At 37.1% G+C, this 21938-nt stretch overlaps 1 protein-coding gene across 6 annotated transcripts in view; it reads right to left on the bottom strand.

Moving 5' to 3' along the window:
- Nucleotides 1–344: 344 nt before the first annotated feature.
- The window catches only part of LOC124605474 (alanine--glyoxylate aminotransferase 2, mitochondrial-like), a 151524-nt gene continuing 129930 nt past the window's right edge, over nucleotides 345–21938 (bottom strand). For 5 of the 6 annotated variants that reach the window (XM_047137182.1, XM_047137186.1, XM_047137184.1 and 2 more), the window contains 2 exons: nucleotides 6800–7048; nucleotides 345–1225 (listed from right to left, as the gene is read on the bottom strand). In XM_047137182.1, coding sequence (XP_046993138.1) covers nucleotides 1100–1225; nucleotides 6800–7048 — 375 coding nt within the window. In that variant the 3' untranslated portion in view covers nucleotides 345–1099. The remainder of the gene's footprint in view (nucleotides 1226–6799; nucleotides 7049–21938) is intronic. The other variant, XM_047137183.1, reaches the window with a different exon arrangement.

A 21938-nucleotide genomic window follows, 5' to 3' on the forward strand; every position in this document is an offset into this window, starting at 1 on the left:
ACTGGGTGTCATGCGTACAATACCGACAAATGCACTCATTGTTCCAGAAACATTTATGTAATTCCTAGAGAAATAAACTTTGGCACTGTACCTGATAATACTGAGAATCAAGTTGTAAGAGGTGTAACTCCTGATTTTATAGCTGAAAAAGTCTGTAGTTAAAATGGTAGTAAATAACTGCAAAACTGGGCAGTCTTCTCATGCACAAAGAGTTTTACTTGTTCACAGACTACAATGTGACACAATCCTCCTGAGGAAAAAGGGTTTGATTCTAGTTGACACTGCTTGACTAGTTCAAGGTACAAAAGATGGGGCACCACTTCAAACAAGTACAAAACATAAGCTCACAAGAAATTAATTTATTTACATCTTTTAGGATTGAAAAATTGAGTAAATATAAATGTATACTTTGACTAATGACTAATTTGAATTTAAGAAATTGAAAAACAAGTAGCACAGTGCTCTCCTAGCTTCCTGTTGACAGGATCCTTGTAATAAAACAAAATAAAAGATAGCTACTAAAATTATCTTGAAAATGTAACAATGATCACAATTCTGAAAATACTCCTTTTGGTAAAGTTAAAAAAAAACATGCCTAATGACAAGTCTCAAGCCTAATTCAACTGAAAGCACATTTTCTCACAAGACAGAAGAATAATTTAAGAGAATGAAAAATGTCATGTCATGTTATCCATATTTTTCTCCACTTTTCGTCTTGTTTTCAGAGTACTTCACTCCTTGCTGTTCAAAATTCTGTTTTGCAATGTGAACTTAGTGAACTCTTGAGGTGTAGGTCTCACTTCCAATTCCATCACTGTTAAACTTTCAGCACTTCTGTTTTTTTCCTTCTTCTGGAAAAGAGACCTTGGCTTTGAGTGTGCTATTACCATTTCATCCATGCTTAAATATTTAAATAGAATCTGAAGTTTATTTTTAATGTTAATTAAGCTCTTATGATCAACAGCCATGGAAAGAGTTACACATTTTAAATATATGATTCTTCCGATAATACATTGCAGTTTCAGAAAAATTTCATCTGTATCATGCCATTGCAGATAAACTGCCTTTAAAATAAGTTATTGTACCAAAGAAATAGACATCATTTATGTCTATCTTGGGTCTTTTTGTTTTTCAGTCTTTGTTTCAGAAGGACCCTTCGAATAACATCAACAGTAAAATCTGCATCTGCTTTGGTAATACACATTGGTGGCTGCATGCGCAGAACCTGAAAATAACCACATGAACCAATTAATAATAATCTACTTGAATTCATTATACATATCCAGGAACATGTCCAAAATGTCCAGTGTGATATACTGTGGAGGTGGGGGGAGGGGAGTCAAAGGGGAAGGGGGGAGAGGCACAGGGAAAGGTGGAGAAGCGGAGGAGAAAGGGGGGAGATGCAGAGGAGAAGGCCAACAGAGGCATAGGGAAAGGGGAAGGGGAAGAGGGAGAGCCTGATGAAAACAAAATAATTAGAGATGGAGCACAAACACAGAAATAAACAAGGCAAGGGAAGGATTGCCCCTTGTAATATGTTTGACATCTTCACAAATATATATATACACTATGGGAAAATATGGGTAGTATGGACAAGAACCAGGTGAAAACAATGAGAATGAAGGACCCAGAGAGAAGTGCTCACATTAAAAAGCACATAAGGTAGGAATGCTGTCCTTCTTCTTTACTGTTTGAAGCGGAACAAGCACTGTATTGTGCAAGTGATACAGAGGCGAACAAGTGTGCCAGGACATACCCCAGTTCACTGCTAGAAGTGCCATGTCACCTTAACGCGTATGTGTGTAGTGCACAAGTATTGCACCATAATTAATTATAAAATTTAAAGTCAAAATTTTATATTAAAACTTTGTCAACATATATTTTATTGTAATAATGTTCTAAATATCAAGTCTTAATGTAATTAAATGATAGTTTTTGTAAAAATGCAGTGTTAAGAAAAAAATAAGTTGCACTAAATAATAAAGCTAGAAAGCCAGAATTTGGTCAGAAAGTGCCTATGGAGGTAAGAAATAAGTGGTGCAAGTTTCAAAGTAGAAGAATGAAAATTACAACAAGAATCCACGTTTTAAGAAAAATTAAGGGTGCTAAATATTGGACTTAGAAATGTAAAAATTTGTTTTATGCTTCATTTCATCCTAAAAATAATAACTAAGAGACCGCATTAAGCTACCTCTTATAGTTTTTGAGTAATTTAATGAAAACCAAATTTGTAACTGAAATATATCCATTTGTAGTAGATTAAGTACCCATAATTTTAATGACAGAAAATTTTGGTTTCAACATATGATAAAACCTACTAAATAACAGAGCTATACCAAATTTTAGAACTGTAATAGTAATAGTAATAACATCCAATACAATTTCTAGTAAAGATATAGTTCAGAGGTAACGATCTACCGTTAGTTCCACTGTAAAAATTCTAGAAGGCAAAGTTTTTATCCAGGCGAGCTGAAACTTTTTCTGTGCTTTTAACCAACCTACCAGAATACACACAAAAATTAAGAAGTTTCTAAATTAATTCATAACTTTGCTATTAAAGATTATATGTGTCTGAGAAAGCGGTCGTTCAGAGTCTGCTCAGTGTGCATAAGACGGTTAACAGATGTTCTCAGCTGTCCGCTGTGGCACATATATAAATACAGCCCGAGAGGCAGGAAGAACAGGTTCACTTCCCACTCAGCCACTGTAACATCCATGTCTGTCAAATGTTGGATTGCGCTCTGCCTCAGATGATGTACACCATCCTGGATCGCTTAGATTTCGCTAAAGTAACTGTTAGTGTGCCATCTGTACTAATTAAATTGTGTCTCATATTACAATGGACCAACTATGGTTTGATTTGGATGTGCGGCCTAAAACTTTTCTCTCCTCTTGAATTCAAGTCTCAAATTTCAGGTGCGGCTTAGATTCAGGAATTTTTTTTTTCCTTTATTTCGAGTCTCATTTTTCAGGTGCGGCTTAGATTCGAGTAAATACGGTATGTCTATTTTGTCACTGTCTGCTAGATAAAAGAAAATAGGCCTTTCTAATATTGCAGGAATTGTAACACACACCAAATACGCGAAACTCTTTTGGTAACAATCTTCTCATCACTAATTCCGTATCTATTCCTACTATTGTCAAAACTCATTCTCCAGTTAACTCTACTAACCATACCAAAATCACCTATTTAATTATCCAGCAATTACTACAATGCGCTACTTCCACAATATAACTTAAGCCGCTGCTAGCAGGGGACTTTACAACTTGCCCTTTCTAGTTTAGCAATCTGACCAAAAATTTTCTGTCAAAATTTCATTTCCTTGGATGCACCAAGAAGATAATATGTAATCTTTCTTACCTGTTATTCCTGTTAGTCACTTATTTTCACTCTGGTAGTCAGAATCTATGGACTTTGCTAGTAATTAAAACAATGCTGATCATTCGCATACTCAATCAATCACATAAACAAACAGCAATTAGCATTCACCCATTTGGCTTTATTCCGATCAACTCTTATAGCCCCCTCCCCTTTTGTCTGCAGGAAAGTTTATTTCTAGATGCAACGAGGATTCCCCTGGCAGAGACATCACTTACACTATGCACACATTCAAAAATCAACTTATGATTCATTCAGAAATCAACTTAGAATGCGTTCAAAAATTTTCAAGACCCAACAGGGATGTATTTCAAAATCATTTGAATAATCGATAGACCAACATGCGCTAGATGCTAGGTGCTTGGTGACACAAGGTTTTCTTCCTTAAGGAATATGAATTCCCCCCCCTCAAAATTTCCGCCTGGTTCAGATACCACAGTTTGCTGCTTACACAGTCAACAGCGACGTTTCTGTAGCCAGAAGCAGGTGAAGGTACTACTCACACGTGACTCAAATGTGCATGCGCATGAGCTGACTCGTAACTTCTTAAATGGATCTAATGCAAACAGTTGTGATGTCACGCACATCGGAGGTAATTTGTTGTTACGAAGCATTACATAGTCTTCCTAAAACCTTTCACACATTTTGCTGTTGGCAGACGCTTGTATGAGCTCTGTGGGTTTTTGTTTTTTTTTTTTTAATATGGCGCATTTCCTTTGCAATTTACGTTGTTTTTTTCTCTCATTCATGTTTTGTTGCTGCAGTATTAATCTGTGGTAGTGGGATGCAGTAATATCCTTTGTTAGAGTATCGGTTCTTACCAGTCAAAATTACAAAAAATTAACTGAAAACTAAAACAATGAAAAATTCCCGGAATTCTAAAAAATTATTGGGTTTTTCCTGGTTTTCTCCTGGGTGAAAAAATTCCCATGTCTTTCCCGGATCTCCCAGTTGTCCCGGGTCGTATACACCCTGTGAATATAGTGACTTTCAAAGTGTAGTATGTGAAATACTTTACTCAATATATGTATGAACTAGAGCTTTATTCCTTCATTTATAGTCACAGTTCTGATCCCCCTAAGTAGAAGGAGAATAGAAACATTTCTTTCGGTGGGCTGGACCAGAATGTGGCCGTGCAGACTGGAAACTAAGGTCAGTATGTTCTCCATCGCTTTCCGGCTGACCACAATAATACTTGCCAGGCTTGTGTCAGGAAGACGGCGAACCACCAACAACAATCATTGTCAAATTAAACCTGCCACCCACATGTTCAACCTGAATACTGAAAAAACAATGAAAGAATAAAAGAGTGTGAGAAGTGAGATTAAAATTTAAGACAAAAGAATAACAATGATAACATTCATTGATGACATTACTATTCTCTGAAAAGAAAAGGAAAATTTGCAGGAATGAAAAGTCTAATGACTGCAAAATATGGATCAAGAGTAAATCAAATAAAGACTGACCTTTGCTGAGCAGCAGAAACGAGATTAGTGAGAAACTTAAAATTAAAACTGGTGACCACACTGTAGATAAAGTGAATGAATTCTCCTGCTTTGGAAGCAAAATAATATACGTCGAACAAAGGAAAGAGGGCATATGAAGCAGATTAACAAATGAATAGAGAGAATCCTCACCAAAAAAATTATTCTAATCTCAAACATAGGCCTGATTTGAAAAAGAAACTTCTGAGGATGTATGCCTGGCATGGAGCACTGTGTGGAAGTGAAGACTGTGGGAAAACCAGAAAAGAACATCAAAGTGTTTGAGATGCAGGGTTATGGATGGATGCTTCAAATTAAGTGGTTGATGAGGTTCTCTTCAGAATTGTTGAGGAAAAGAATATGTGGAAAACACATAAGTAGAAGAAGGGACAGGATCATAGGACATGTGCTAAAACATAAGGGAATAACTCCCATGGTATTAGACAGAGAGAGAGGTCGCAAAAATTGTATGAGAAGACATGGCTTGGATTATAACCCAACAAATAACTGACTATGCTGGGTATAAGTTTTGCCGTGAGACGAAGAGGTTGATAAAGGAAAGGAAATAATGGTGTGCCACTTCAGTCAGAAGACTGATAATCTCCCCTCCCTTCAACAAAAGAAGTTGCTTGCATTCACATGTCTGAAAACTAATTTCTAACCTGTAAGCCAGTGTGATTTCAAGTGCACAATCCTTTACAAGACGCTACTTGGGTGCCGTTTCCCACCCTATTTTGAAGCTTTGTAGCAAATGTACAACATGGACACCATGTGGTATTATTGGTGATCTGAAATGGAATGATTTCAGGATATTGCTGCCTGAAGGGAACTAAAAGCTTAAAACTGATTCCTCACTTAAAGAAAATACCTGCCATTATTCCCAATGAGATGAGAGTTATTGCCCAAATATTCTGCACAAAACAAAAGTTGCTGAGTCTTTGCTAGCCTTCCCAGTCACCTGTCTTATCATCAGTTAAATATTATTGGATATTGTTATTTGGAAAGTGATCTATCAACAGTCACTACTAATGAGCAGTAGATTCAGATCAATTCAGCCTTAATAAAAATAGTTCCTCAGTTACACCAAACTGCTCTGATTCAGAGACAAAGTACTGATTTTGTGCTGGCAATATGGTTCTGTTGCTAGTTTACTGATATGACATGTAGCCACATATTATGTGAATCTTGCACTTTTTTAGCAAAGTCTTCACAGTGATATAATTATCACATATGAGCATACATAAAAAGTTCAGAATCACGATATTGCTTGAAGGAAGTATATTTGCATCAGGAGAAAGGTGTTCCTACTTAATGCCACACTGCAATTCCATAGAGTTGTCATATAAGAGAGATTGCGAGAGAATGTTATGAGATACCAAAAACACCTCCTAAACATAAGTTACTATGCACGTCTGCAAATCAACTCATTCTCTCATGGATGCAATTTCAGAAACATGGGTATCAACTACTCATAAAATGATGTTACTGATCTCCCTGTTGCATCCACACACCGTCCTTTAGGCATCTATCACATTAGAGTATTTAGTGATTTCATACAAGAATTAAAATTATATCTTTGAGTAAGAAATCACTAAATTAATTTCAAAAATCGAGGAAATCATTTAACCATATGGAAGGACAGCAATTAGTATAATAATTTTCATAAAATGAAAGAAGCATGTTGACACTATCATCTCACTTAGATAGTGTCATGTTATGCGTTCTTCACAGTAATGGTTGTTCTTACCTCTATTCTCATTCTTTCTTTAACTCCTCTTCCTTGTCCCCTGTTTTTCATATGTGTCACCAATAACGTTCTTGTTTTACCATACTAGAAAGCTCATTGAGGATATGAACTACACGTAGTAATCTCTCTAATACATACGTGGTAAATTTGCTTCAAGTGATGTAGCTATAATTGTATTGAGTTACTTACATTTCCACAAAGTCCACCTCTCCCCAACAGTACTCCCATGTCTTTACAGTCCTCCCATATTTCCATGAATTGTTTTGCCGAGATCGGAGTTTTCTTGTCCTTGTCTGCCACCATTTCAATACCAACCATTAATCCCTTGCCTCGCACATCTCCAATACATTCAAATTCATCTCTCAGTAATGCAAGCTGTTTTATTAAGTGAGTGCCAACCTCCAGACAGTTTCTTTGTGCCTGTTCATCTTCTATAACCTGAAATATCAATAACCAATGTACAGAACCATAAGATTATTAATTTCTTCAAGTATTTATATTATATTGTAGAAATTAACAAAATTGAGGTAGTAGGAGTAATCCACTTAATTACAGGCCCATATGATTAACGTCGATATGCAGCAGGATTCTGGAACGTGTATTATGTTCGAACATTATGAATTACCTCAAAGAGAATGGTCTATGGACACACAGTCAACAAGAGTTTAGAAAACATCATTCTTGTGAAACACAACTAGCTCTTTATTTGCATTAAGTGTTGATAGCTAGTGACAAGGGATTTCAGGTCATTTCCATATTTCTGGATTTCCAGAAGGCTTTTGACACTGTACCACACAAGCGGCTTATAGTGAAATTGCGTGCTTATGGAATATCGTCTCAGTTATGTGACTGGATTTGCTACTTCCTGTCAGAGAGGTCACAGTTGGTAGTAATTGATGGAAAGTCACTGAGTAAAACATAAGTGATTTATGGCATTCCCCAAGGTAGTGTTATAGGCCCTTTGCTGTTCCTTATCTATATAAATAATGTGGTTGGCAATCTGAGCACCTGCCTTAGGTTGTTTGCAGATGATGCTGTTGTTTATCAACTAATAAAGTCATCAGAAGATCAAAACAAACTGGCAAGCGATTTATAAAAGATATCTGAATGATGCGAAAATTGGCAGTTGATCCTAAATAACAAAAAGTGTGAGGTCATCCACGTAAGTGCTAAAAGGAATCCGTTAAACTTAAGTTAAACAATAAATCAGTCAAACATTAAGGCCGTAAATTCAATTAAATACCTAGGAATTACAATTACGAACAACTTAAATTGGAAGGAACACACAGAAAAGTTGTGGGGAAGGCTAACCAAAGAAAAAAATAAAAAAACACAAAAAAAGTAGTTATATTAACTTAAGTATGTTGTTAAATTAACCTAATTATGTCATGTATTGGAAAATTCGACTCGTTCCACATTCATTCGTATTCATAATCCATGGAACTAGTATTAATCTAATCTAATCTAATCTAATCTGTCAGGACACTTAGAAAATGTAACAGATCTGTTAAGGATACTGCCTACACTATGCTTGTCCATCCTATTTTAAAATACTCCCACACAGTGTGGGATCCTTACCAGATAGGACTGATGGAGTACATCAGAAAAGTTCATAGAAGGGCAGCATGTTTTGTATTATCATGAAACATGGGAGAGAGTGTCAGTGAAATGATACAGGATTTGGACTGGACATCATTAAAAGAAAGGTGTTTTTCGTTGTGACGGAATCTTCTCACAACGATAAAATAAGGGAAATCAGAGTTCATACGAAAAGATATAGTTGTTCGTTCTTTCCACACACTATAGGAGATTGGAATAATAGAGAATTGTGAATGTGGTTTGATGAACCCTCTGCCAGGCACGTAAATGTGTTTTGCAGGGTATCCATGTAGATGTAGATGTAATTATGACAGTCAAAGAAATTGGGCAAAGAATGCGTCTTTTTCTGGTAGAATATCCTACAGTAAAGAAAGGCACTTGATTAATTTTGACCTGATAAGAAAGTTAGTAAGAAGAACAAATAAATGCACCACAGAATAAACAATGTAGGGAATCATCAAATAAAAAACAAGAGACTTCATGTCTCTCTGAAGAATGGGAAATAGCAAAATTATCAGCATAGTAAAACTTAAATCAAATTCATACTAAAAAAACACCCTGAGCCAATTTTATGTTGTCTCATGGAAGCTATTGACTGTGCAGACAATATTAAGTCACTGGAAAATGTTTGTGGAAGAATGGTGTCAACAAAATGCATCTTACATAGTTGACTACACAAATCCAAGTACAGTGCTACAGCCAAAAATAAGGGGCATCAACAGCAACCCCAGCAGTATATGGTCCAACTGCTTTTTTCAGTTTACATTAATGAGCTTTGAACATAAATATATTATCATGTAAAGAGCACAATTTTTGCCAGTGATAAAAGTATCACTCATCCAAAACTCTAATTCCATCAACAGGCTGCTGCTAAAACGGTAACAAAATAAGATGCACATGCAAAGTGAGTAGTCAAATGAAAACTTTAAAAGTGGTACTAAAAAAATCAACATTTATTCTGTAAGCTGGCAGTTCTGTTACCGATGATATAAGGAATGCCTTACAGGTAGCAACATACTACAGACAAGCAAAACATGGCTGCAATATCAATTCAAAACGCCTGCCCTGCATGTGACATGCACCAAGAAAGAACAGCATTCTGTCATACATTTTCTGAGTGGCGAAGGAATGAAACCTACTGAAATCTATTGGTGATGAAGATAAAGTATGGTGATGCATGTCTTATCACTGTAGCAAGTGTATGAGTGGAGTAGAAAGTTCAAAACTGGTGACTCCTGTGACAGATTCTCAGTCCCCAGAGTCTACTGCAGCAGTTTAAACCAATGGGATGCAAAATTGCTGTGTGCCAATGGATGAAATAACCACAGATCTGAACATTAGTCATGGCTCAACACATCACATCATTCATGAAGTGCTTAAGTTGTGCAGAGTGCTGGCAGGATGGGTGCCAGAGTAGCATTGGTGACCTGCACTTTTAATACTGTGCCACATTAGAAGCCATATTCACCATACCTCACAGCAAGTGATTATCAAATGTTTGGACCACTCAAAGAGGTGATGGGAGGAAAGAAATTTCATTCCAATGAAGTAGTGCAGCAGGTGGCGCATGAGTGGCTGCGCAGGCAACTAAAAGAATTTCTTTCCAGAGGCATCTGTGCACTTCCTATGCAATGGAGGAAGTGCGTTGAACAACAGGGAGATTACACTGAAAAATTACACACTTGTGTTCCACTTCTTAAAAGAAATATTAAGGTTTTCATTTGACTCCCCTCCTCATAGTTTAGGTCTGAATCTTTTGCAAACAAATATTATGCAATATCTGCCAATTACAAAACACACAAGAATAATGAAACCTTTCAGAATCCAACAGTGAGCCATTAGGGTTATTGCGGGGAGCAGAGCAAGAAAAAACTGGAACACATTAGACCAAAAGGAAACTTTCACATTGTACCACATAATAAGAGTTAATGTCACAAAAAGTTGAGCTACGTGAGCATAAATGTGTTCAACAAATGGCCAAATGATTTAAAATATATACTAAACACAAATTCATTTGAAAGATCTATTAGAGAATATTCACAGTACCACTGATTCTGTTCAGTAAGTGAATATGTGAACTTCAATACACGTAGTACAATCACTACTTTCAGACATTGGGTGCACAGTGGCAATGTGGTGTACTAGAACTAGAACACGTAGTCTCTTGTCCCAGAAACAGAGAGTTAGCGCATGCACTGTAAGCAGAAACTGAGTATGTCATAGTTGAAACAACTGACAAACATCAAGTTAAGCCACAAATCAGGAAAAACCAATACCAAAACGTTTCAGATGATGCAGCAAGTTTGTGGCGATGACACACTGAGGCACAGTGTTGTGTTTATGAGGCACTGAAGTTTTTAACAGGGGGAGAGAGCCTGGAAGATAATGTGTGCACTGATTGGGCACAAACGAATCAAACTGAATCCAAGATGGAACAGATTGCAGTGTTGGTGAACACCAACTGCTACCAAATGCTGACGATGTCCTGACATTTCTCAAGTAGATCACTAGAGACAAAATATGATAGGTTCCTGTACATACAAAACTGAAGTGACAATCCACCACTTGGGAACAACAGGACAGGTCAAAAAGCAAAGGGTACTCCGTGTTATGTGGCATCTTGTGAGACATCCAGGTTCTTTGGGGTGCCTATTCTCCAGGCATCATGTTTAAAACTTAGTACTGTAGTGGCATGTAATGTGCAATATTTGTAATTTGTACAATTGTTGTTGTTGTTGTTGTGGTCTTCAGTCCTGAGACTGGTTTGATGCAGCTCTCCATGCTACTCTATCCTGTGCAAGCTTTTTCATCTCCCAGTACCTACTGCAACCTACATCCTTCTGAATCTGCTTAGTGTATTCATCTCTTGGTCTCCCTCTACGATTTTTACCCTCCACGCTGCCCTCCAATACTAAATTGGTGATCCCTTGATGCCTCAGAACATGTCCTACCAACCGATCCCTTCTTCTGGTCAAGTTGTGCCACAAACTTCTCTTCTCCCCAATCCTATTCAATACTTCCTCATTAGTTATGTGATCTACCCATCTAATCTTCAGCATTCTTCTGTAGCAAATTTGTACAATGTAGGCCTACAAATAACCTTTATTTTCCTTTGCAAACACTAGGTTTTGGTCAATTTCAATATAATTTTGCATAATGATCAATGGGCTAAATAAATAAATCTCCATAGACAATCAATTTAGATTGCTTTCACAAAATGGTCTGTTGCTGAAAAAACAAAGTTAAGCTTCAGGGAAAATGCTGCCTGAAGTAATAAAGCCTTAATGCTACAGACATGGAGTGTGTGTTTAGAAGCTCAACATGCCGCTTAACTCTCTTTAGACTTTTGGTATGTTTCAATTAGCACATATAATTCTGTTTATGTTTACAACAATACTTATTTTCTGCTCAGACATACTGTGATCTCAATAGCTGTATACAACACAGAACACTAATGCTTGTTCCACCAGAAAAGTATTAAGATATTTATTCACTTTAGAATCAAAGTTTTTCATCAGTGTTCTCAGTATTAAAAAAAAAAAAAAAAAAAAAAAAAAAAAAAAAAAAAAAAAAAGGCCACTTATAAATAACTCACACATATTAAAAAATAACCTGCTAATAATCTTACTTGGCTAATTTTTTGTTTAATGATGCGCTTGATGGTAAACTAAGTTTAAAAGTAATTGATATGACTTAAATAAGATTCTCTTTAGCATAAATAAGATTTACCACCTCAAGCAGCATGACAAACACACTTTATTTACTCTGCTATACAATGACATTGAATATAAGATGACTCCCAAAATTTCAAGAGTCTCCTTGAGAAAAGCATTTTTTAACATATTCTGACTAATCAGAATTACAAACTTTTATTCATGCAAGGGATTGGTCTGAAAGGGTGATGTTACATGTATTTTAAATTCATGCCATTTATTGATTGTCTATACTGTGATAACACAAGGAGAAATAACAATAACAAAAAAAGAAATTGTTTACATCAATTTTTATTTTCACTGCCTTTTTAGTTTACTTAGACTGTTGTCTGTGGTATCACTATTTTTAATCATCGTCATCATTATCATGCTAACAGGACAGCTGTGAAACTTATATCTCCATTACCACAAATATATGGCTGTTTCTTCTTTATATGTTGCTATTCCTGTGGTTGTGGTTACTGTGGGACTCGAGAACACAGCTGTTTTTTGGTGGATGCACTGCAGATTTTGCTTCTACACTGACACGAGAATGTTACAGTTTATGTTACTTCCAAACATATCATCTGCCCGCCGCTCTCTCACTGGCTGTGTACAACCAGCAGCTGACACACCCCCAATCGTTCCCATCATACCTCACAGTGAGCATCAACAACACTGCTGCACAAAACATGTTTAAGTACGCCACTGGCACCCACCAAGAATTCTAGCACAAATTTATATTATGGTTGAGTATCTGTCCAATTTTAAAATCAGTTCGATTCAAAGTGCAAATGAATTCAGGAAAACTGCAGTTTAAACATGATTAATGTTCATAAAAAGACAAGGTATGCAGTTTACATTCCTATGGTTGATAGTTGGCTGCACAATGAAATTTCTGCCTGCTCAGCACCCCCCTCCCCACACTCCTTGTAGTTTTCAGCCAAGCTGGGTAATTGTTCACCTCAAACTTTCCATGTAACTGTACTTGAACAACAGTGAATCATGGATAATCTTCACAAAGAGTTTGTCTGTGGTAATTTATTTTCGTGGAACAATTACAGTCAGCTTCATATGATTTATTTCATTTTTTAGTCTTTTCACTCTGGATTAATTTTCGTAATGTCATCATACTGTTCTAAAGCTGATTAAAAGCTGGGAACAATTTTTTGGGGGGTATTCTAATACACATATAGTGACCAAATTTCTCATTTGCAACTCACTTGGCAAATCATTAGCTTCTCACAACGAAAATAAAATATTGACCTAGATACAGAATTAAGTATCGCTCCAGTAATGATGGACGTAGCACCAGCAGCTCAAAAGGTAAAGAGCAACCAAGTCTAATATCAGGTAAGACAAACATACGTCAGAAAACGACGCAAACACGTCTTACAAAGTGGAAATAGTGACGAAACTCCATGAAAAACAAAAACACGAGTGAACAAAAATTTAAGGCAATCATCTTGGGCAATAGCCAAGGCCGCAGTATATTGGAATTTCTAAATGAAGTTGACCACACTGTAAGTTTTGGTTACGTCTATCCCCAAGCAAATGATGTCACCTGCAACAACAGCCAGAATGTACTAAAAACACAAAGAAACAAACTAATGTGCATTTCATCAAAAAAAGTGTTCCTAGTGGACGTACCATTTAGACATGACCTTCCAAACAGGTTGCGTGTAAACACAGATGTAACAAACACAAACTCACAAATCTATAAACTCTGTTCAAAATTCGCAAATGTGACCGTAATTGAAGCTAGCAAATTTCGCAGAGAACACTACACATGACATGGGTTCCACTTGAACAACCTTGGCAGAAGAGAAATCGCAATTCACATATCACAATCTGTAGAGCAAAAAAAAAGGACGAAGCAGTCCTATAATACCTCTTAGATTTAGCGGACAAAACATAACTGTAAAAAACCTTGCACCCAAAGACAAAACCAGTGTAAACCATATAGGTTATGCCAACGAGGGTAGGATGTTTAATCTAGAAAATTTTGCATGGCCAAGCCCCCTACCTCCGCAGAGGCGATAAAAAAGAGCAATCAGAGTCCACATACATACAACTAGTCCATATACGACCAAAATGTGCATTCAGTAACAAACAAGCTTGCAGAAATCGAACTCCTATTCACAACAGACCTACAATATGTAAATGTCATTTGCATTACAGAACATTGGCTGAAACCAGACCAAACTAGTTCAGCTAGCATACTTGGTTACACATTAGCTTCCCAGAAGCCAGAAAGGTGGAGGTGCTGCCATATTTATAAAATATTCCGTAAGCTATAGAAGTTTTGACCAGTTTAACCACTTAAATAAAGAAAATGATTTTGAGGCAGCTGTAATCAAAATTCTTGAAGCAAATATAATCATAACATGTATCTATCATTCTCCAACAGGCAATGTATGGGTCTTCCTAAAAAACCTTGAAATACTCCTAAACAAACTTCACCAAAACAAAAAGGTACTAATTTTATGTGGTGATTTAAATGTTGATTTCCAGTCTACAGGGCGTGTGAAAGGAACTGTACTGAATCTCACTAACTCATTCAGTCTGAATCCTATAGTGACATTCCCCACAAGGTGCAAAAATAACACCAAAAACACACTTGACCAGATATTTGTAAACTGTCCCCACCAGGAAATGAACCTCTGGATACATGCTATAGTGATCACTGTGGCCAAGTCCTATACCTCACAAATGTTCTCCCCTTCGGCTGCAACAACAAATACACAACTAAAGTAAGAAATTACAGCAATGAAAACATGAAAATCTTCAATGATTCCTTAGCAGCAGAAACATGGAACAAAGTATATGAAGCAGATGATACAGTCAACAAAATTGAATCATTCCTAAACACATTTCTATATCACTTCAATATTGCCTTTCCTCTTAAACTCAAACACACCACACCAAAAGAACCCAATAAGAAGCCATGGATAACAACTGGTATAAAGATTTCCTGCAGAAGGAAGAGAGATCTGTTGAAGTATCTAAAAAATAACAACCCCATCCCCATCTCAAGAAAGATATATAAGCAATATGTCAAAATCCTTAAAAAAGTCATAGCACTAGCAAAGTGAATAGCAAATGACAACTACGCGGCAACATCCTCAAACAAAACGAAGGCAGTGTGGAACATCATAAGGAACAAAACAAATCAACAGCCACGTAAACATGAAAACACTATTCTGATCCACAACAACACCAGAGTTACTAATCCACAAGAAATTGCAAATATTTTCAACAATTACTATGAAAATATTGTTAAAAATCTGTTTCAAAGCACCAACAAACCCACACCCAACAGACAAAACAAAATAACAACTCTTGTAGTATCTATTCTATTCTGGGAAACTGCTACTGAAGGAATTGTACTAAGTGCAAAGCACCTCAAGAATAAATTCTCATCTGGAATCTATGACATCCCCGATTTTACCATCAAAAACTGCATAAACAAAATAGCTTTCCCACTCTCAAATGTGTACAACTGATCGTTGATGGCAGGAACATTTCCAAACTGCATAAAAGTGGCTAAAGTCATCCCAAGCTTTAAGAAATGTGAAAAACTCAATGCAGAAAATTAAAGACCCATACCACTGTTGCCTGTGTTTGGTAAACTTTTGGAGAGATTAGTTCACCAAAGACTAACAAATTTTCTTGATAAGAACCAGATACTATCTGATGCCCAGCACTGTTTCAGAGAAAGCAAATCCATGACAACTGCCATATATAAGTATTTACACTCCACCCTAGATGCTCTAGACAAAAAACAAAAAGCAGTTGGGATCTTCCTAGATTTGTCCAAGGCATTTGATGTCATAAACCACAAGATTCTTCTCAACAAACTGGAGTCATATGGAATCTGAGGCACCCCACTAAACTGGTTCAGCTCATACCTGACAAATAGGAAACAAAAAATGTCAATAAAACATAACAATCAAGGACGTATCGAAACATACTACTCTGACTATTGCAATATTACACAAGGTGTGCCCCAAGGCTCAATACTTGGAACAGTGTTCTTCCTTGTGTACATAAACGACCTACCGCTAAACATCAATGCCAGCACTAGTACACTCTTCGCAGATGATATGATCCTTGTAACAAGCAAAAATGAACATGAACTCCAAGAGGCCATAAATGGAAATACAGACGAACTTGGTGTTTGGTTTGAGAAAAACAAGCTGATAGTTAACACAAAGAAAACCACTTACCTAAACTTTCACCTAAGAACAAATAAAATTATGCCTGATATGAAATTACACAGTTCCCAAATATCCTCAAATACAGAAACAAGATTTCTAGGCCTATAATCTAAAATGGCAAACACACATTAATAAAACTAATAGTTAGCTAAACAAAGTGTGCTATGCCCTACGAATCCTCGCATACTGCACAAGCCCAGAAACCGTTCACACAGCCTACTATGTACCATTCCACAGTGTAATGCACTATGGTATTATATTCTGGGGAGATTCTACACATAGCCCAAACATTCTCCTCACCCAAAAGAGAGCTATAAGAACAATGAATAAGGCAAAGCAGAGTGATAGCTGCAGACCTCTCTTCCAAAAGTTGCTCATCCCACCTCTTGGCAGCCTGTATACACTAGAACTATGCAAATTTGTAAAAAGTAATATTACAAAATTTAATAAAAATGTAAATGTCCATGACTATGGTACTTCTACATCTACATCCATACTCTGCAAGCCACCTGACGGTGTGTGGTGGAGGGTACTTTGAGTACCTCTATCGGTTCTCCCTTCTATTCCAGGCTCGTATTGTTCATGGAAAGAAAGATTGTCGGTATGCCTCTGTGTGGGCTCTAATCTCTCTGATTTTATCCTCATGGTCTCTTCACAAGATATACGTAGGAGGGAGCAATATACTGCTTGACTCCTCGGTGAAGGTATGTTCTTGAAACTTCAACAAAAGCCCGTACCGAGCTACTGAGCGTCTCTCCTGCAAAGTCTTCCACTGGAGTTTATCTCTCAGCTCCATAACGCTTTTGCAATTACTAAATGATCCCGTAACGAAGCGCGCTGCTCTCCGTTGGATCTTCTCTATCTCTTCTATCAACCCTATCTGGTACGGATCCCACACTGGTGAGTAATATTCAAGCAGTGGGTGAACAAGTGTACTGTAACCTACTTCCTTTGTTTTCGGATTGCATTTCCTTAGGATTCTTCCAATGAATCTCAGTCTGGCATCTGCTTTACCGATGATCAACTTTATATGCTACTTCCATTTCAAATCACTCCTAATGCCTACTAACAGATAATTAATGGAATTAACTGCTTCCAGTTGCTGACCTGCTATATTGTAGCTAAATGATAAGGGATCTTTCTTTCTATGTATTCGCAGCACATTACACTTGTCTACGTTGAGATTCAATTGCCATTCCCTGCACCATACGTCAATTCGTTGCAGATCTTCATGCATTTCAGTACAATTTTCCATTGTTACAACCTCTTGATATACCACAGCATCATCTGCAAAAAAGCCTCAGTGAACTTCTGATGTTATCCACGAGGTCATTTATGTATATTGTGAATAGCACTCCCCTGCGGCACACCTGAAATCACTCTTACTTCGAAGACTTCTCTCCATTGGCAGAAAATGAAACTCCATGTTAAAGAAATGTACACCTCTGCCTTTAAAAACTCTCCCTCAACAAAGGCATTAAAATATACAACAGCCCGCCATCAGAAATAAAAAAACAGTAAGAACCTGAAAGTATCCAATACAAAATTAAAATTATTTCTACTTGATCATTGTTTCTACAGTGCAAGAGAATTTTTGCTCCACATGGGTGGAAAAAAAAAATGCAGCAAAGAATTTTCTAAAGAGTAAAACATTAATGCAAGTACGTACAAAAATCTTGCATCTATACCATCTGCTAATAAGCAAATTAAGTGCAGAAAGAATATCCAACCAGTTACTGTTGTGTACATGTGTGAGAGGAATACAGCTCTAAAATCTAAAATACAAATGTGTAACTAAGTATGTAATTTGTGTGTTCATAACTTCTCAGAAAATATGTATGTAAACTCATGTTTGCATAAACTTTTGGCTTATTACTTCATGCCAGCAAATTATCGTATGTCCAACATCAAATGTATGTTTGTGCATCACCATGTGCATGTCATGTACAGTATTGATTCAGAGGACAATAAATAAATAAATAATGGTTTTTGAATAACAAGATTTTTGCCTTTGAATGTTATCTTTACTTAAAATGCAGCATAAATTTATGTATACCGTAGCCATACATGTATGAAAACATTTATTACAAACCTGTTCAAATACAACAAAACTTTGTAAGCTGATAGAATTTAACATTATTTCCTCATTTGTTTCACAAAATAGTTGAGTTTTAAACAGAGAATTAGATTGTTGCAGTGACTAGTTCACAGTTCTCATGTATCCCTTGCACTAGTGCCACAAGTTAAATGACATGATTATTTGAGCAAGGCCAATACTGTCTCTAGCACTTCAGATTATCAGGAAATCTGAAGCCTATTCAAATAAAAATATTGTCTAATATGCCCTATCCTTTGGGGCTGTTCAAAATAAATTTGAACGAAACCTCAACAGCCAAAGTTTCATCTGTAAATGTAAGACAATCCCTATATTAATCAGTTAAAAAATGTAAAAACGAACCTCAGCAACAACAGTTTAATCTGCTAATACAAGACTACCCTGTATTCTTTAAATGACGAATTTGAGAAAAACTTTGTCGTGTAATCAAGAAACACTCATAACGCATGCACTCGTCACCCCCACCCCCCCCACCCCACTCCCCACTGCCCCCCCTCACACACACACACACACACACACACACACACACACACACACACACACACACACACAGAGAGAGAGAGAGAGAGAGAGAGAGAGAGAAAGTTTATCACAAATTATATCAAGAAGGAATTGTGGAGCATTCAGTGAAGTGGAATGAGTGAAGGGAGAAATATGAAACACCCATGTACATGCTGTTGTTGGAGATGAGAATGTGACTCATTCCATATAGAGAGATTGTGTGTGTGTGTGTGTGTGTGTGTATGTGTGTGTGTGTTTGTGTGTAGCGGGAATTAGTGGGTATGGTAAGTACTCGAAGTCAAGGGAGAGACTGGCAAGATGTAGAAAACAAACAGATGAACATTCTGAAAACAATTAAATTCGTGTGTGCTAGACAGAGGTTTATCATAATTGCTCTTCTTAACTTACATTGTGGAATGATTAATATTAATGTAATGGACTGGCTGATCTTGAGCCTGTGAACAAATGTTCAAATTTGTGTGAAATCCTAAGGGACCAAACTGCTGAGGTCATTGGTCCCTATACTTACACTATGTAAACTAACTTATGCTAAGAACAACACACACACCCATGCCCGAGGGAGGACTTGAACCTCCGGCGGGAGGTTCCGCGCAATCTGTGACATGGCACCTCAAACCACACAGCAGCTCCGCGCGGCTCCAGTGAACACCATACTGAAAAAGTGACTACTTATCTTTACAAAATTAATGGAGATGCAGTGTGTCACAATCAATGCCTACAATGGAAACCCAGTAGCTGGCACAACAAGACTACTGACCACTGCGGTGTCACTACTTAGATGCCACTGACCCCACAGACATGCCCTCTGACAGGATTATGCCAGACACTGGCATAAGCTGGCATTCTGTGTGTTATGATGCAAGCAGTAGAGTGCACGCCAGTAGTGTTATCATACCACCGAGCGAGGTGGCGCAGTGGCTAGCACACTGGTCTCACATTCAGGAGCATGATGGTTCAATCCCACGTCCGGCCATTCTGATTTAGGTTTTCCACGATTTCCCTAAATCGCTCCAGGCAAATGCTGGGATGGTTTCTTTGAAAGTGGATGGCCAACTTCCTTCCCCATCCTTCCCTAATCCGATAAGACCGATGACCTCGCTGTCTGGTATCTTCCCCCAAACAACTTAACCTGTTATCATACAACTTAACCTGTTATCATACTGGCTAAAGTGTTATTCAGGGGGTCTCCACTTTCAATATACAGAACTCTGTTATGACTTGAACTGGACTTTGCTTGGGAATACGGACTTAGGGGTAGCTTTCGCTGTTCCTAGTAGTGCCTTAGTACATATATCTCTTGTTGTGAATAAACTCAGTTGTTTGTGTGAGTAGATTGCTTTTTTCAGGGTGTATACATGAACAATAAAAAAAATGTTCAGGTTTTTCCTGGATTTCCCAGTTGAAGATACACTTTTTCCCAGGTGGAAAAACACTATACCCCAGGTGAAAGTACATTTTTTCCATGTTAAAGTGCCAATATACTTTTCACTGGAGCTGTAAAACTTTTCAAATAGGCAAAATCAATGCATATTGAAAAGATCTTGGATGAACAGCAATGTGTATACTGGATATTTCCATATTATAAAAGTATGAATACGAATTTCACCAAATACAAAATACAACACAGTAGCTTCCGAAGCACTAAAATTGACATTATGTTGTGCGATGCATTTTTGTGAGCCAATCATAGCTCATATCACATGATTGCCAGCCGATGATGGCAGATAATCAGAGCAAAGTACACAGTGAGGTAGTCATCCAATAACATCAGCACGTCTCAGTGGCCGAGGTCGCTAACACACGCTTGTACTCAACCTGAGGGTAAGTTGGTTTGAATCCTGATGGTCGAAAAAATTTCAGTGCCATTATTTGGCCAGCACAGGAAGAAGAGGTAATTGTACTCATCACCGTACTTTGTGGAAATATCATTGTTTAAATACCAAACCTCTCCGCAATGTCTCATGGTGAGGGCATGTGACACTGTTTGTGGTGATACGTCAAATGGGGATGTTAAGCTTGGTGGCCCCGTGGTGTTATTTGCGAGCAGGAGGTTATGTGCTGGAACGAGGTTTCAGCATTTCCCATCTCTCCTCCTCCTCCTCCTCATCATCATCCTCATCCTCACCATCATCACCACCACCAACCAACACAAACATTACAGTACATTCCGCATGCACTTGCACAAAAAAGATACGTGTACTATTACAAATATTTGTAATGGATGAACTAAAGCAATAGCAACATCACTGTTAAGCAGCACAAACACACAAATACAAAAAGTTAATGATTTAAATTAACAAACATATGCTATAGCTATAAGGAAAGATAAGGTTTCATATACAATACTGGTCATCAAAAATTTTTTGGAAGCGTGCTGCTTAGATAGTCAAACAGTTACAGACACTATTCACAATAATCGGTAAATCTGTCTGGATATGAATCTAAGTCTGGTACAAACTTTTAGTTGTGTCTACATATTCATTACTTTGTACTTTCAGCATTTAGTGCAGTTTGCATGCAATTGTATCTATATTTTTTCTATTAAGTTTGTTATATGGAATGAAAAGTATTAGTCACACAGGCTCAGTCATAGGTAAATCAGGTGGCAGGCTTCAGTTCGCTGGCATAATATTAGGGAAATGCAGTCAGTCTACAAAAAAGACTGCTTCCAAAAAAACTAATTTTACCCATTCTAGAATATTGCTCACATTCATGGGACCTGTATCAAATAGGACTAACAGGTGAAATGTAGCAGCTTTAGATTTCATACAGAAGTAGATGATACATGACCTTTAATAACTTTCTCATTACACTGTATCTTTTATTATGTTATTGTGAGTTTACATCCGTGCTTATTACTTTCACATTTTTTATTCGTTGCATAACACTATTTGGAAGTCCTGCAAATAAAGCTGGTTATACTATTTCATTTTCAAGATTACAGTAATCTGGAATTTCATGTATACACATTCCTATTCTGTTAATACAATAATTTCTAACTCCAGAAGATGCTAAAAGCCCTGGCACATTGGTTAGACCAATTATCACCTAATATTAACTATTATGGGAAGTACCCTCTGCAATGAACTTCACAGTAATTTGCAGATTATAGATGTAGATTGTGATGTAATCAAACTTAATACACAATATGAACTTTCATTTGTAACTGGAGTAGTTCA

Source organism: Schistocerca americana, chromosome 3 (assembly GCF_021461395.2).
Source record: "Schistocerca americana isolate TAMUIC-IGC-003095 chromosome 3, iqSchAmer2.1, whole genome shotgun sequence".
Taxonomy (NCBI): Eukaryota; Metazoa; Arthropoda; class Insecta; order Orthoptera; family Acrididae; genus Schistocerca; species Schistocerca americana.